The sequence below is a fragment of the Falco punctatus genome (assembly GCF_963210335.1).
Source record: "Falco punctatus genome assembly, chromosome: 9".
Lineage (NCBI taxonomy): Eukaryota > Metazoa > Chordata > Aves > Falconiformes > Falconidae > Falco > Falco punctatus.
The window spans coordinates 28287246-28302058 of NC_137589.1; the positions used below are offsets into that span (position 1 = coordinate 28287246).

General features: G+C 43.2%; 1 protein-coding gene across 10 annotated transcripts in view; it reads left to right on the top strand.

Moving 5' to 3' along the window:
* Positions 1 to 106: 106 nt before the first annotated feature.
* The window catches only part of ENTPD1 (ectonucleoside triphosphate diphosphohydrolase 1), a 42915-nt gene continuing 28208 nt past the window's right edge, over positions 107 to 14813 (top strand). The window contains exons 1-3 of one of the 10 annotated variants that reach the window (XM_080401094.1): positions 114 to 250; positions 3542 to 3685; positions 9136 to 9218. In XM_080401094.1, coding sequence (XP_080257220.1) covers positions 3606 to 3685; positions 9136 to 9218 — 163 coding nt within the window. In that variant the 5' untranslated portion in view covers positions 114 to 250; positions 3542 to 3605. Of the gene's footprint in view, positions 313 to 421; positions 437 to 3541; positions 3686 to 4326; positions 4468 to 9135; positions 9219 to 9690; positions 10423 to 10599; positions 11005 to 14813 lie in introns of those variants that run through there. The other 9 variants (XM_080401095.1, XM_080401096.1, XM_080401091.1 and 6 more) reach the window with 9 other exon arrangements.

A 14813-nucleotide genomic window follows, 5' to 3' on the forward strand; every position in this document is an offset into this window, starting at 1 on the left:
CATTATTTCCTCCTACAGTCACATACACTCACACACTTGCACTTGTTACCCAGTTAGGAGATGGGAAGGGCTGGCGTGTGCTGTGTTTGCCCAGCAAACCAGCTTGGCATATTCATAAGGGAAGGAGGAGCTTTGGGAGACTATTGGTACACAAACATGATTTAACAGGAGCAAATAATGTGGATTTTTGATGCCATCGCACTCTTGCTGAGACTACTTCTGCCTGTGACTATAGCCTGAGGACTTTAAGGTATGAGGAACATTCCAGCAAACATGGGACCCTGGAGAAATTACTGTCCTCTTCAACCCAAGGTCAGGCTGTCACTTGGAGCTTTTGCTCTCAGTATTGCAAATTATATTTAAAGCAGCAGATGGGTGTCTTGAAAACAAGTTGAAAATTCCATTGTTGTCGATTCAAGCTCAGTTTGTAAAGATGGTATGCTTAAAGTTCCTGTATGTCTTTGCATGTCTGTAATTTCTTTGGTTATACAGACTATGAATTGGGGGGTAGGGTGCGTGGATGGGAAGTGTTCCAGGGTAATATCGTTTAAGTTAAGAGGACTGTAGCTTAGCCCATAAGAGGATGAAACATTTGAAATCTCCAAAGTGTACTGACCTGGTATATTTTTACGCTGTGTGGTATTGTTGCTTGGAGAAGTTCCTTGATGCTAAAAATAATCATTTCTACACTGTTTTCTATCTCCAAGGTTACTAAATCTTTTTAACCTAAGCATAATTAAGATTATACCTACAGGATATATTTTTAGCATGTTAGATTTTCTGTGATGTAATGTTGTTCCAGCAGACACAGCTGAGTTCAGAGGAAGTCTGCTCTGTGTGAAAGAGAACAGAAGTGAAATCAGTAACTTCTACAGGCAGTTGCTCTCTTTTGCAGCTCTTAGCGTTGGTCCAAAAACTTTGCTTAATGACCCACAGCTCTTTAAAGACCAGTCATCAATTTAGAGAAAGAAGGTCCATGTAAACTTTTAAGAAATCTGAAATGCAAGTTAAGAAGTTTGAAAATTGACATTTTTTTCTAGTGGGTTTAAAACTAGAATTTATTCATTGAATTAACTTTTTACCCTATTTTCATGCTCCAGAGTCTTTTAAGAAGTAGATTGAAACTAGACCGAAAACCAAAAATTAATGGAATTGATGTGCCTCTCGGCTCAGATAATGCTTTTAGCCCTCTGAAATTATTTTTTTGCATGTTGTATTTCCATGTATTGGCTACGTCACACGAAGGCCCGCTGTCAGCCTGTGATCCAGATAACAGACCGGCTATCCTAGAAGCGTGACAGCCAGGCTGCTGCATGTGTCGGGTATTTGTCCTGCAGACTGTTTAAATGACAATCTGCTCACAGCCAACTGCCTGTGGCTGTCAGCAGTTATCTGTCCCTCGCAGGGCCCTGCTAGGTGCAGGGGGGCTCCGCTGCCCAGCGTGAAGCCAGGGCTGAGCCGGGAGGCAGCAGTTGATGTCCTACCCAGCTGTGCCCCCCTCCCTACCCCAGTGTCACCCAGAGCTGCCGGTGAGGGGACAAGCTTTTTGCTTTGTGAGTGCAATTGCTACCGTAGAATGAATTATCTGCTGGAAATATCACCGGCAGGATGCGGATGGGTGGTAATGCCTTATTCCAAGCGTGGCGAGCATGCCTGGGGAAGGGTAGCACCATGCAAGTAACAGGGTTTTTGCTTTCAGAGCCTGCTAATCTGTAACTAAGCTAGTTAAGGTACCTGATTTGTGAGGCAAAAAAACTCCTTGTGCCAGAAAGTAGGTTGCACAAGAGCTTTTGAGATGTGAGTTTCCTTGGAAAAGAAACTCTTGTGCTGCAATTACTTAAAAAACCAGTCAAGCATATTTGTCTAGTCCTTCATGAATCTTTTCAGGTGGGAATATTTTTTCAGACTTAAATCTTTCCTTCTGCATACCTGTTCATAGAATTTCATCCCCTTTGTAACTTCCTTTTTCCAAAGGATGTTTGGGTGAAATACCGCAATAACTATTACCTATATACTGAAATGATACTGAAAAATACTGATATAACTGAAAAACTGGAATCACTATTATAGAAAATAGTTTATTAAATAGATAATTGATAGAATTTGTTTTATTGATGCTGTCGTAGTCAGACAAGTTGGAGGTTTTGAAGCGTTAATTTAATGACAGCATGAGAGATACTGACATATTTAACTTCAGAAAAAAATACATTCAGTTTGAAAACACTTGGCCATCTGATGATGCTGGGAGATGTAGAAAGGCTATTTCTAGAACCAGGACTGTTGGATAAGAATATACTTACACATTTAAGTAGGTGAAGACACTGTTGAGACTATACAGGGAAAACACTGACAATACAAATGACAGTTTAAACTGGATGCCAAGTTGGAGATGCATTCATGGAAAAAGTGGATAAATTATGCTTCCTGCATGATGAATGATTACAGCATACATTTTGGTATATAGAAGAGCTCAAGAAGAAAAAGGTAAATTTGCTTTGAAATCATCTAGGTGTGTTTAGTAAGAAGGCAGACCTGTACATACAACACAGCGTTGAAGTTAATCACTTGTAGTTGGTAGTGGGAAAAGGGGGAAGTCCACTGAGAGAAATAGGACTGGAAAGCCATTCATATCATGCAGTCAATATACATGAATCTATGGACCCTAGACTGATTTTTTCCCTTATTAATATATGCACAAATACTGTATTTCATAAAATAAAATAGTCTCTCAACTTTGAATTAAGTGTTAAGCTTGACACAACTGGAAATGATCAAACTTAACCTTTTCCCCAAAATTTATGAGTCAATGAAAGTACCAAAAAATAAAAATTTGTTTGCTTTAAATGTAGTGTTACTTCATTTTTTCAGCTAATTCAAAGAGAACTGAAATGGAGTGAAGAAGACTTTATGTAAGGCAAAAATACTAGAGCCTGTGGCAGAAATAAATGTCAATTGCCAGTAAACTAAGATACTGTATCTTCTAAAATTCAGGACTTCTCTGAAGTCTTCTTTTTCTCCCCATTTTTGTCAGTCTACTGAAGTACAAAACTAGAAAAGAACACGAAACCTCCCAGAGACTAGAGAAAGATGACCACACTGAAATGCTTGTATGCAAAGCCTTGTAAGGCATACATAAATTCACATGGAGAGAAATCTCATAGTGAGAATCTGAGAGCAAGTCTGAAAATATCTGAGAACTCGCGTCTCTATAGATAGTTCTCTGTGGTGCTCATGGACATGCATAAACTTGGAGAAGGCATGTACTGAAACGAGGTGGGGTGTAAGTAGGCTTTTACTGTTGCAAAGATTTAGTGGATTCCTTTTTGATAAAGTATAGTCAATAATCAAACACAAACTGGCGCTTAATTACTTCCCACAGCAAAGCTTACTTTTGTAGCTCTGTTAGAAGGAGAGCATTTTATGCTTCTAGAACACAGCAAAACAGGTGGGCTGAATTATCATGGGTATATTTATGGCTATGGTTAACAAGCATGCAAATTAGAAACGGTTGGGATTTTTAAGGTATCTCCTTTTTTGCCAGTGTCTTCAGATAGTCCCTCCGGGTGGATGCAGTCAGCTTCTCTTCTGCTATTGACTGACATCTGATGGACAATGTGTCTATGTGCTGCCACTGGCTTTCTTCTGCGGATGCTCCCTTATTAAAGAATAGATCACTTAACAGAGGGTGAGTGGGTAGTCGGGCTGAATTCAGGCATTTTAAAAAGTATTTATTTTAAAGTTTTTCTTTTCCTTTTTATTCATATTTTCCACGTTCTGTCTACTTTTCTTCTTTTGAAGAAATATTAAAATTGAGTGACTTAACCTGGTTTAAATATGCACAGTTCTCTTTTGAAAATAGCTGCTTTGGGATGATTGTGTATTTGTTTTGCTAGCAATGTTGTTGCATGCTAAATTAGGATTTAACAGGACAAAAATTAACTTTAGTCATAAAACCATACAGATGAGCTGTATGTATTACAGATGAGGTAGTAAGTTTCCTTTCTTCAGTCTTAATATAGCAATTTTTGAAAGCCTATATGCATATTGTTAATTTATTTTTCATATTTTGTTTCTGTCCTTTACTAAGTTTGGGAGTTTGAAGTTTTGTTTGTTAGATGGGGTAACTGATACTTGCTATCCCTTAGTCATGTTACATTTACTACTGATTTTCCTGATACTTTCTTCACTTTTTCTTCTTATAGCCTCTTAGATCTTTGAGGATAAGGATATTTTCGCTGTCTTTTTTTTCACTTCTGCTTTCTTCTACTGGAGGCTCTTTTTATTAGCCTCACCCATCCCATTTTACAGAGCTCCTTTCTTTTCTAGGTATTGGTAGCCCCATAATATTAAAAGTGAGACTAAAGAGATGAAGGTTGTTATTAGCTGCTCCTAAGAACTCTGTCCTGTGTAGCCAGTGAGGGCTCCCTGCTCTGTGGGAACATCGGAAAGTTGGAAATTTTTGCTTTGGTAAGCCATTATTAGGGATTGTCTACCACTCCTGTCAGGTAAAACAATACAAAGATACTAAAAGATGCAAACCATAAGAATAAAAGATCAAAGGATTTGGAAATACCTCCAACACTAACGAACTTGCTAAAACCCAGTAATAATACTTATGCCTAGCTCTATTTGCACTTGCTTGGAAGGAAAACCAAGAGCTCTGTTTCTAGCAGGGGAGTACCAATGTGCTGTGTGTGATGACAAATGATCTGAGAAGCAGAGTTACAGGGCAGGGTGTTGCCTATGTTTGGGACTGTGATGGTTTTATTAAAAATTACCAAGCAAACTGAAGATCATCTGGAATTTGGTTTACAATATTTACAGCTGACATGGGTAATATAGCAGGTGCAATAAATAACCTGAGCAGAAAAAGCAACAGGTGTTTTGTGAACTAGGTACTTGGATAATGACCAATATGACATATTACTACTTAGGGTATACTTTTTTTTTGCACTAAGCTGTAGAGCTCATGAAGACTGTTTTTACTTTTAGTATGTTAATGTAACTTTGTAACATTAAATAAAAGTAGTGATAGAACCTTTAATGATGTTATGAGATAATGGTATTGAAAGTATGTTAAACTTACAGAATAACACATTGCAAGCCTGTTATGGAGTTACACCTAACGAATACATAAACTAAATTGGCAGTTTAAGGTGTTTCAGAATAGGCCTTTGGGTACTGCTCCTTTCAAATGACATTTCAGTGCCCATCATTCATGCTGCTTCTGTTATTCTGAGGCTGAGTGGGAATTTGTTTGCATGTTTTGTGGAAGCTTTGTGGATTTTTAACAATAAGGGTGTTTCATCTCTTTTGTAAAAATAGTTTTTCTTCAATAGCCAAGACTGTTTGGAAGAACAAACCTAACTAGAAAACTGATTGGCCTCTACAAAAAAATGCAAGAACTCTTTTTTTTCTTTTTTTTTTCTTTTTTTTCTTTTTTTTTTTCTTTTTTTTTGTCAGTTTTAATGAACATCACTAACTCTGTTACCGGTTTTACGCAAAACCAGTAAATAACTAATTAATAGGTTGTTCTGCAAATGTGTCATCTGAGCGCTATGATCCCTATATCACAAAAATAAGAGATGAACAGAGGCTATGAAACTTTAACATGAATGGAGAAGAAAAGTCAGCAGAGATCACAAGAGGGTAGTGGTTGAGTAACAGACAAGCTAAATGATTTTATCTGTTGCACTTAAAAACAAAATAGTATCAGGATCTTTGAGGAAATTACACTGAAGTAGAAGAGGAACCAGCAATAGAGACATGATCTGATGCAAGAAGCAGCAAAGAAATGAAAGGGACTTGTATTGGAGCTGAATGATAGAGGTGATAGTAATGTTTACTGACGAGTAAAAAAAAAAAAAAAAAAAAGTGCAGAAGAACCACAGTACAAAAGGTGTTATCTTAGAGGTGATACACAGGTTTTGGGTGACAAGATCTGTGAGTATCGGTATAGACACAGGATAGTGGTATCCTCTGAGCAGCGGGTTACAAATATTTAAACCAAGACAAGGAAGTAAGATAAACAAAGGAACTTAAGTCACTTTTATACAAAACGCATTTCATGTTTAAGGTTAAGGAACAATACTTGTTTGCAGCAAGTTGAAGCTGAAGGCCATCTCATCTTTTTCCTAAATACCAAAAGTAATTCTTCCTTTTTCAGAGAATTGCATTCTTTAAAAATAATGCTCCATGCACACAAGTATTGTATAGCTTGTTGCTTGTTTGTTGGTTCCCTCAGGAGTCATCCAAGAGGTTTGCTTTTCAGAGGAAGTGTTTTGGCTATCTAAATTAAGCATTTGAACTTCAGCTATTGCAAAACATGGAGATGTGGGGAGGACTTGGTCTGCTGTGTGGTGAATACTGTCAAGTCTGAGGTGATTGCAATGTGGGATGAGTGGGCCAAGGGGCTGAAAGCTGTAGGGGGAAAAAAAATTACCTAGCACCTTTAGCACTTTGGTTACTTTTCTTTCTCTAATGCCTGGCCCCTCTTTTCTGCCCTCCTTTCCAGAAGGAAGCTGTCCTAATCACTTGGATCAACCTCCCTTTTTAGAGAATTCTGGTCCCAGCAATTTAATGTGTTCACTGTCTTTCTGGAGACGTTCACTAATTATCGTCTGTTGCAGAGGTGCTGGGCATGAAGGGCTGGGTACCTGCTGCCCCTCGTCCCAGCTGGAAGGTGGTGACATGAGCCAGCACACTGGGACTAAATGTCTAGAAAAGCCTGAGGACTGTTCAGCCTATCCCTGCTAAGGCCAGTGTTTACACACAAAGTTTCTTGAGGCTGATGCCCTCACCTAAACACCCCCAGACCATGCCCCTAAGCAAACATGGAAAGGTGACTTTGATATTGTTCTTGAGATTGGTGATGGGATGGCCTGTTTGTTTAAAATATTTCAGATGTTTTCATACTGATTCTTTCTGTGGAAGCAAACTACAAAGGCTTCTAATGCCTGTAGGCTTGTTCCCAGGCTCACTGACTTTTCCTACAGGCAGTTTCCTTTCCCCATCCCAAAGCCAAGAGGTTCTGGTCCTGGATTCCAGTGTAATCACCTTGGTTCCTTTTGTCTTCTGGAAATGGAGTTAATGTGTCCCAGTGCTTGCTCACTCTTGCTCCTTTTCTGAGTCCCAAAGGCAGCATAACTCATCTGCAAAACAGCAAATTTGAGATACCTATGAAGTTTCATGGGTTTAGATGCACACAAACACTCATACAACTTGTGTAAACTTAGAGGAGCAAGACGGTTGAGACTAAGCTCTTCCTATGGCTGGGAAGATGATGGATATTTAAGAAGTATTCCTACGAAGTTGCACAGGATGCTTGGGTTTGTCCTAGGAGTAGAAGAGTGGCACTTCTTTGTTTTGCTGTTCTTACCCCTGGTTAAAGATGTGTGGAAACTACATCCTGAGTTCTTCGGTTTCCTCTTTTTTTTTTTTTTTTTTCTTCTGTGTTTTCAAGCTTCCTCTTCACACTGTCTGGAGCCTTATCGGAGTACAAATGCCTGCCTCCGGGGCTGCTTTTTTTTCATCCGGTTGTTTTTTCTTATGGAAATGACTGCGACACAGAATCCGCTGTTGCCTTTTGCTGGTCGTGGATTGCAGTTAGAGGTTTGCCCAAAGGCAGCTGAGTTCATCAGGCAGAACCTAACTGCTCTGGCAAATCTGGATCTGGCCATCTGTGGAAGGGGAAGTCTGCATCTCATGTCACATGAGGCTACAAAGTCCACCCTTCCCCTCCTTTTCAGAACCAAAGGGGGAAAATTTGTTTCATCACTGTCTCTTACACCCAAACTGAATGGCTGCAAAATAGCATGCAATGTCGTTCTCTGCTTCTGTAGCTGTGGAAATACTGTTCACATATTTCTTGGTCCATCACTTGAAGTAGATCATCTTCAACTCAGAAATCTGTTCCCTGCAGCTCTTTGAAGGACCTGGGTATTTTCAGGTGCAGCGGACCATAACTACCACGGTTCAGAGCAACTCTTTCCTAAAGGGACCTTATGCTGCAGGTGACAACTTCCTCTTGTGCAAGAACAGCACTGCATGTTTCATGATCACTGGCTAATGATGGCCTGTCCTTCCCCATAAAGGTTTCCTCTGCCTCCGTTTGAAGCTGAACTTCCTCAGGCAAAAAAAAAACCACCTTACTGGCAGACTTGTATAAAAGAGCTTATTGTAGTTTGTCAGGTACACACACAGTTTTAAAGGACTTGAAATACATCAGTCTGAGCATCCATAAGAGGTGTTAGACATGACGTGGAGTCATGCCTACCTTTCTCTGAGGGGGGCCCGTAGATATCTTCCACTTGTTAAATTTTAATTCCTCAGCCTTTAGGGGAGCTCTTCCATAAGCCCAGCTGAGCTTCCGGAGTGAGTCTAAGCACAGCCATTTGCAAATAATTTCCAAATTCCAACTGTATTTTTTAAAACTACTATTTAGTGGGGTTTAGTTCATTTAATGTGGCACTTTTAATGCATCTCTTATTTCTTGTGGTGACACTCTACCAGCAAATACGATTTGCAGAAGTCAGTGCGTGACTGGTACATAAGCTCTCATACTCTTATCAGTCTTTTTTTAAAAAAGTCAGTAGTGTTTCTTACTGATAAATCTGTGCAATTGACATTTATGACAGTGAAGAGTTTTAAAGTTGCACTTGTTAACTGAGCAGTGTATGAACTACACCCTTATTTTTAAAAGATTTGGTGTTCAAGGTGACAAAATTACTTCTGCCATGCTAAACCCTCTAAAAATGTTGCCTCATTATCACTGGAGGTAAGGTCAGTTCTCCCTTATTTGTACTGCCCAGGCCAATTTTTCTGACCAAGGTGATAAACACTTACATTTTTGAACCAAAGCTGACAGTAATTCAGAAAGAATTTAACTCACTAAAGCCTTAATTGTGTAGATTGCTTTATTTTGTAGATCCCTGTTTTCCTGTTCCCAGAGAGATTATAAATAGGAGCATCATCTTACCAGTTTGCAGTAATACAGGCTGGGTCAATGTGAAGGAGAAAGAGCTGGTCTTTGTTTGCAATGGGGCTGCAATAACGGCAGGGACTTGAAAACCCACATCCAGATGTGGTTTTCCAGGTCCCTAGCATCAGGACCCTGCTCTTCCTGCCTCTCCCTAGGACAACTGGAAGCTGGTGGTGCCCAGCTGCAGGGCAGCATGTCCACTTGTCTGGCTGCAAAGAGAAGTCCCAGGAGCAGGAGAGTGAGTTGGTAAAAGTGACATCTCTGAGAGTGGAGCTGGCTCTGGCACGAGCAGGGCATGGCAGCTGGCTGCAGGTGGTGGTGCCTTGTGCCCTGGTGACTTCACCCTCCAGGTGACCAGCAGGGAAGGTGCTGGGAAGCTGGTGGGTGCTGCTTTGAGAAGGAAATGAAAGAGCCAGGGTGGCTGGCAACCTCCTTTGGGGTGGGAGGCTGACAGAACTGTAGGCAGGGGTGTGGGGACATGTGTGGTGCCTGGAAAGGACCTGAACTTCAGAGGCTGCAGAGAAAAGTTGCTGAGAGTCCTCCAGCGCTGTCCTGTATTTATTTGTGTGGAGTCAACCTGGGAGGTGTGGGGGGGCTCCATAAGGGTAAAAGGCAGTGGGGGGGGATCTGGGGGTGGGGGTCCCTTCAGGCCTTCCAGACAAGTAGTTGAAAATTGGCTTTCCTGGAAGCTCCCCAGGAGCTGCAGCCAGCAGTGCGAGTCGTTCCATGGGGCAGCTAGGTGCAGGAGGTGACCTGTCAGCAGTTACTGCAGATTCATCTCCTTTCATGGCTTAGTGGTTGGGTTTTGTTTGGGGTTTTTTGGTTTGGTTTTTGTGCTGTTTTGTTGGGGTTTTTTTGCTGTGGGCTGGACCTCATAGATAGAAAGAAGGAAGGTCATGTCTTCTCAGGACAGTTCGTGTACCTCACTGGTGCTAAGGGTATGTGCTCAGTCTTATGCAACTTAAAAAAAAAAAAAAAAAGAACCAAACCAAAAAAAAAAAAAAAAAGAAAAAGGCAAAAACCCACACGAAGAAAACCAGCCGACTAGAGAAGACTTTCTGCAGCCGAAATGACACCTCCTCCTCCCCGGCACCAGCCATGCAGCCCCGCTCCAGGCCGCGGCCCCCGCAGAGCCAGCGGGTAGCCCCCCGGGCGCGCGCCGGGCGGGACCCCCGGGCCGGGCGGAGGAGCCTGAGGCGCGGGGAGCGCGGCGGCCCCGCGGGGATCCGCGCCTCGAGGAGCGCGGGAGGTCAGCCCGCAAGTTGGATGGATTGAGTCATGTAGAGTTAAACTAACCCCTCCCACAGCCATGGACCACTACAGCGCCCATTTTCATGAGCACCTCTCCCTAAGGCAGCGCAGAGCCGGCGGAGGCTGAGGGAGGAAGAGGAGGGGGAGAGGGAGGAGGGAGCCCGCACCGGCACGGATGGACGAGCCAAAGGGTAAGGACCGGGGCGAACACTGGTCGCCCCCAGCAGCCCTGACCCCGGCGAGGGGGCACGGGGGGAGGCAGGGCTCGGCGGGGCGCCCCCGGGCTGGCGGCATCCCGCGGCCGGCGCTCGGGGGAGGCTGTGCGTGTTGGGGGGAGCCCCTGGCCGGGGGGGGCTGCGGCATCCCCGGGCGGCGCGTTCTTTCCGCGCCCGCGGAGCGCTGCCGGCGGTGGGGGCTCGCCTGGGTGGGTGCAGCCTTGCCGCAGTCCTCCCCCGGCTGACATCATCTTCCAGCCTTTGGGTTCCTGGCCGTTTCCGAAGGGACAATGTCAACCTGTGCCCGGGCAGGGGGGCTGCGGCTGGAGGTGGCGGCGGGCTGGCGGGTCCCCGGGCGGCGCAGCGGGGCGGGCGGCAGCGCAGGCTCCGCGCCGGTGTCTGGCAGAAGTTTGGCCGCGTCGGTGCGAGGGATTCCCCGCCCGCCGCGCCGGGGGAGCCGGCGACGGGTCCGCGGCTGCAGCCCGCGGCGCCGCGCTCCGGGGTGGGGGGGCAAACTCCGTGGGGATGCTGGCCGTGAGGAAGCGGCGGTGGAAAACGGTAGCTCTGAGGGTGGAAGGGTGGCGGTGCTGGGTGCGAGGGGCTCTCGGTGCGTGGGCTGGGGGCCAGAGCCGGCTCGGTAGGGCGCAGGGGAGGGAGGGATTCCCTCGGCACCCCGGCCGGCACTCGCCTTCGCTGCGGGCCTGGGGAGCGGGGGCGGGACGCGGCATCAGCTGCAAGTGCTTATTGCACGGGAATTTTTCCCCGAGATGTCTTGTACCGGCGCTTGCCTTTTATAATTAGCTGGCAGGGCGCACGTAGCAGCACTAGGCACGGCGCTTGGCAGAAACATTTCCTAGTTTAGTATCGTCTTCTGTCCATCTGGGTGTCGTGCCCCCTGTTCGCAGCAACTTCTGCAATACAGCCCATCTTTCTGCACTGCTGACGGTGCTGGGCTCCGTGTGGAGCTTCTAAACGCCAACAAGGCAAACAGGCAAGAAGCAGTAAACTAGAAAAAGATCTGGGTGGAAACTTAGCCTTTAAATTGAGTGAGAAGCTTAGGGGTAGTAGTTTCCACTATTTGGATAGTTTCTTCTTCCATACCAGGTAGAAGCCTCTCCTTTGCCATTGTTATGCCGACAGGGAATCAAAGTGTGATGGTGTTTTTGTCTTGAAACAAATAAAATGGTACACTAGGTCCGCCCAAGTTTTTAATTTCATAGAATGTAATGAATGATGTTTGAGGGGAAGAAGTATGTTCTCAGTCTAACTTACATCAAAATGTAAAGCAAAGGCTGGCAGGAGAAGGTTAGCTCATTAGTTTATGCAGTCATGAGTGAAGCTGGAAATATTTAGAAATAATTTTCCTCTGCTGAAAAGGGAGATAAGAATAGCTTTGAAACCAGTCTTTAAAAAGTTTCATTCCAAAAATGAAATATAATGCATGAACGGAGATGCCTTTTCTAGTGAGGGGAGGAATCACGGGGAAGAAACTTAGATGATGAAAACTGATTTAGCAAAGAGGACCAAATGAGCCTTCTTTTAAAAAGTGGAATTTTTAAGAGGTAGAAGAAAACTGACAGTTAGTGCTCAAGCTAATTGCAGAAGAGGCGGTGATGGTGTCAGAATGGGCCGACCTGCAGAACATGGGAGTCGTCTTGCAAAAGCCTAATGAAAATTAGTGCAATAGCAAGAAACCACACTTCATGTGTGGGAGAAGACAACATGAGGCAGTGTTTTTGAAAGCGCCTCCCGTGCTATGTCTTCCAGAGGCAGCAATTGGTAGATTCAACACAGGGTGGCGGGGGGGGAGTCCAGGACAGGCAGTATCTATCAGCTAGTAGGAAAGTTTCCACCTTGAAATGAGGCACAAATGCACACTGAGGACATGTTCTTTCATCAGACAGGAATTATTAGGGAGTATTTCAGTGGGTCAGAAACAGAGCAGGTCAGAAAGACCTGTTTGCTGGGAGTCTTGTCCACAGGCACTGTAACAAATAGGTTTGAAAAGCTACTCTTCAGTTTTAGGAAGCCTGTGTCAGCCTTGAAATTTGAATCAGTGTGCTAACATGGCCAAGAAAGAAATTCTGTTCAGGGTCATACAGAACAACAGACTGTATCAGTGATCAGTATGAATACCTTGGGGGAGGGGGGGAACGGGACACGGAACTTCAGCCTAGGGAAAGCACGATACTGATCTCAGGCAGACAGCAGTAAAAAGAAGTAATCCTTCTAAAGTATATTGATTCTAATATAAAAGGTACCAAACTGAACTCTGGCTCGGGGCTCTCTCTACATGTAATGAATTAATCACCACTGTTGGATGACTGCTCTCCATGGACCAGTGATTGCTCCAGCATGGAATGGTAATAAAGCAAAATCTGCTGGAAGAAAAGTCAAGGAATGTGTATGAAGACTGGAAATTTGAAGAGTACATACTGACTAGCACTCCAAAACCAAGAATGAGGATAGCTTTGGCTAGTTATTCAGACAGTGAAAGCAGCAAATAAGTAAAGGGAAAGGAAGTGGGCAAAGAGGAAATGAGGAACATCTGATAGAAAATACAGGCTGAGAATTGGGGAAGATTATTTAGAGAAAGTAAAGATGTCAGGCACAAATCTAAAGTTAGCAGGACCAAGCACAGTTCAAAGGAGGCATTTTGTGTGCCTTAGGAACAAAATAATGTATATCTAGCAATTGCATAATAATTAGGGTGGTGACGGGGCTAAGATTTTAGTGATGATGCAGGGGGGAAAAAAACACAAAAGTGTTGGTTAAATACTTTTCCAGATTTTGGGGGTGGGTGGGCAGAATGAATTCTGATATGAAGGAATATTTCATGGAAGTATGATAATTAAGTAGACTGTTTTGTAGATTAACATTTGGGGGGCAATAAAGTTTTATAATTTGAAATTAATTGCGCTAAATACTTTCTGAGAAGATCTATGCTCTATGATTTTTTCAGTTAATTTTCAACAAACTACAGTAGAACACTAGGGATATCCCGGGCAATGGGAGAGGTGCTATTGTTGACCAATATCCCAGCAGTATGGTGGTGGGTAGCCTGGAGAATGATTGTCAATTTAGTTTGACATCAGTTCTGTCTAAATTACTGGATAGATCTCCCCAATAACCAACTCTTAATAGCTAGTTCGATAGTATTTTGGGTTTTTAGAGGTTAAGACTTGTCAAAGCAACTTGCAGAATAATATTTCTGTAGAAATGGATAGTGCTGTTAAAATGGATAATGGGAATGGATGCATCAAAAAGGAAATTACTCATCCCAGATGGAAGCAAACCTGTGGGTTCATGTGGTCCCCTCAAGCAAGCATATGAATCTGCATCCTAGAACAGAGATAATCCCACCTACAAGAGTCTGCAGCAAGAAATTCAAGGGATATGTTCCTTTTGGGTTTGGAACTTGGCTAGAGAATGCATTTATAAGGAGGGGTGGGGGAAGTTATTTCAAGTTCCGATAGGCATTTTCATTTGTCTTTGCTTTCTTGAAGGCTTTTTTTGTTTACAAAGTCAGTCAGATGACTTAACAAAATAGATATCAAACAAGCCTGGTGTGATTCTTATTTGGAAAAAATGGGCTGCATTTTGTCTTATGCACGTTATAACTATTAACATTCTCTTCTTGATTTGTTTTTGCAAACGAGGCTGGAGGATCATCAGAGTTCTAGGGGAAAAAAAGTATTCTTGAATAACTGAGTGAATGTTGACTAAACCCTGGCTGTTAAGTTAAGGGACTTCTGAAGTCCAACTTCCCTGGTGGTTAGGAACCACCTCAGAAAAGGAGAGCTGGAAGAACTAATCTCCCTGGCTGCTATTTGATAGCCAAGGGGGTGGATTATGAGTGTAGGACTGGGAAGGTAGCCGGTCCTTTATCTGATCTATTTTCCAACTAATTATTTGCACTTGTTTTATTTTTCAGAGATAGCAAATGTGGTTGGAAACAGCAAATATGAATATCTTGTGTTTAAACTTCTCCACAGCAATAGATGAATGTCTGATGTTCTGATTACAAAAGTCTCCCTGTGACTCTCCAGCAAAGAATGAACTAAGGGATTAAGACCTGAATAACAACAGACCTCAAAAATAGTTATCAAAGGAAATCATCATTAAACAGCTGTGTTTTCAGAGGTATTTTGCAAGAGGCCTGATGGCATTAGACATTTTCAATAATGATCTAAAAAGTACAAAATCATTGCTGATTTACAGATGGAGTTTGTCAGTGCTAGGAGGACCAGTACAAATACCAATTAAGTCAGAGGAAAAAGTCTAAAGAAGCCAAGAGTGATTTGAAACATAAAGAGGAAATAATAGGCTTCAAGCCAAGCTTGTAAAAGCACAGCTAATGCAACTTT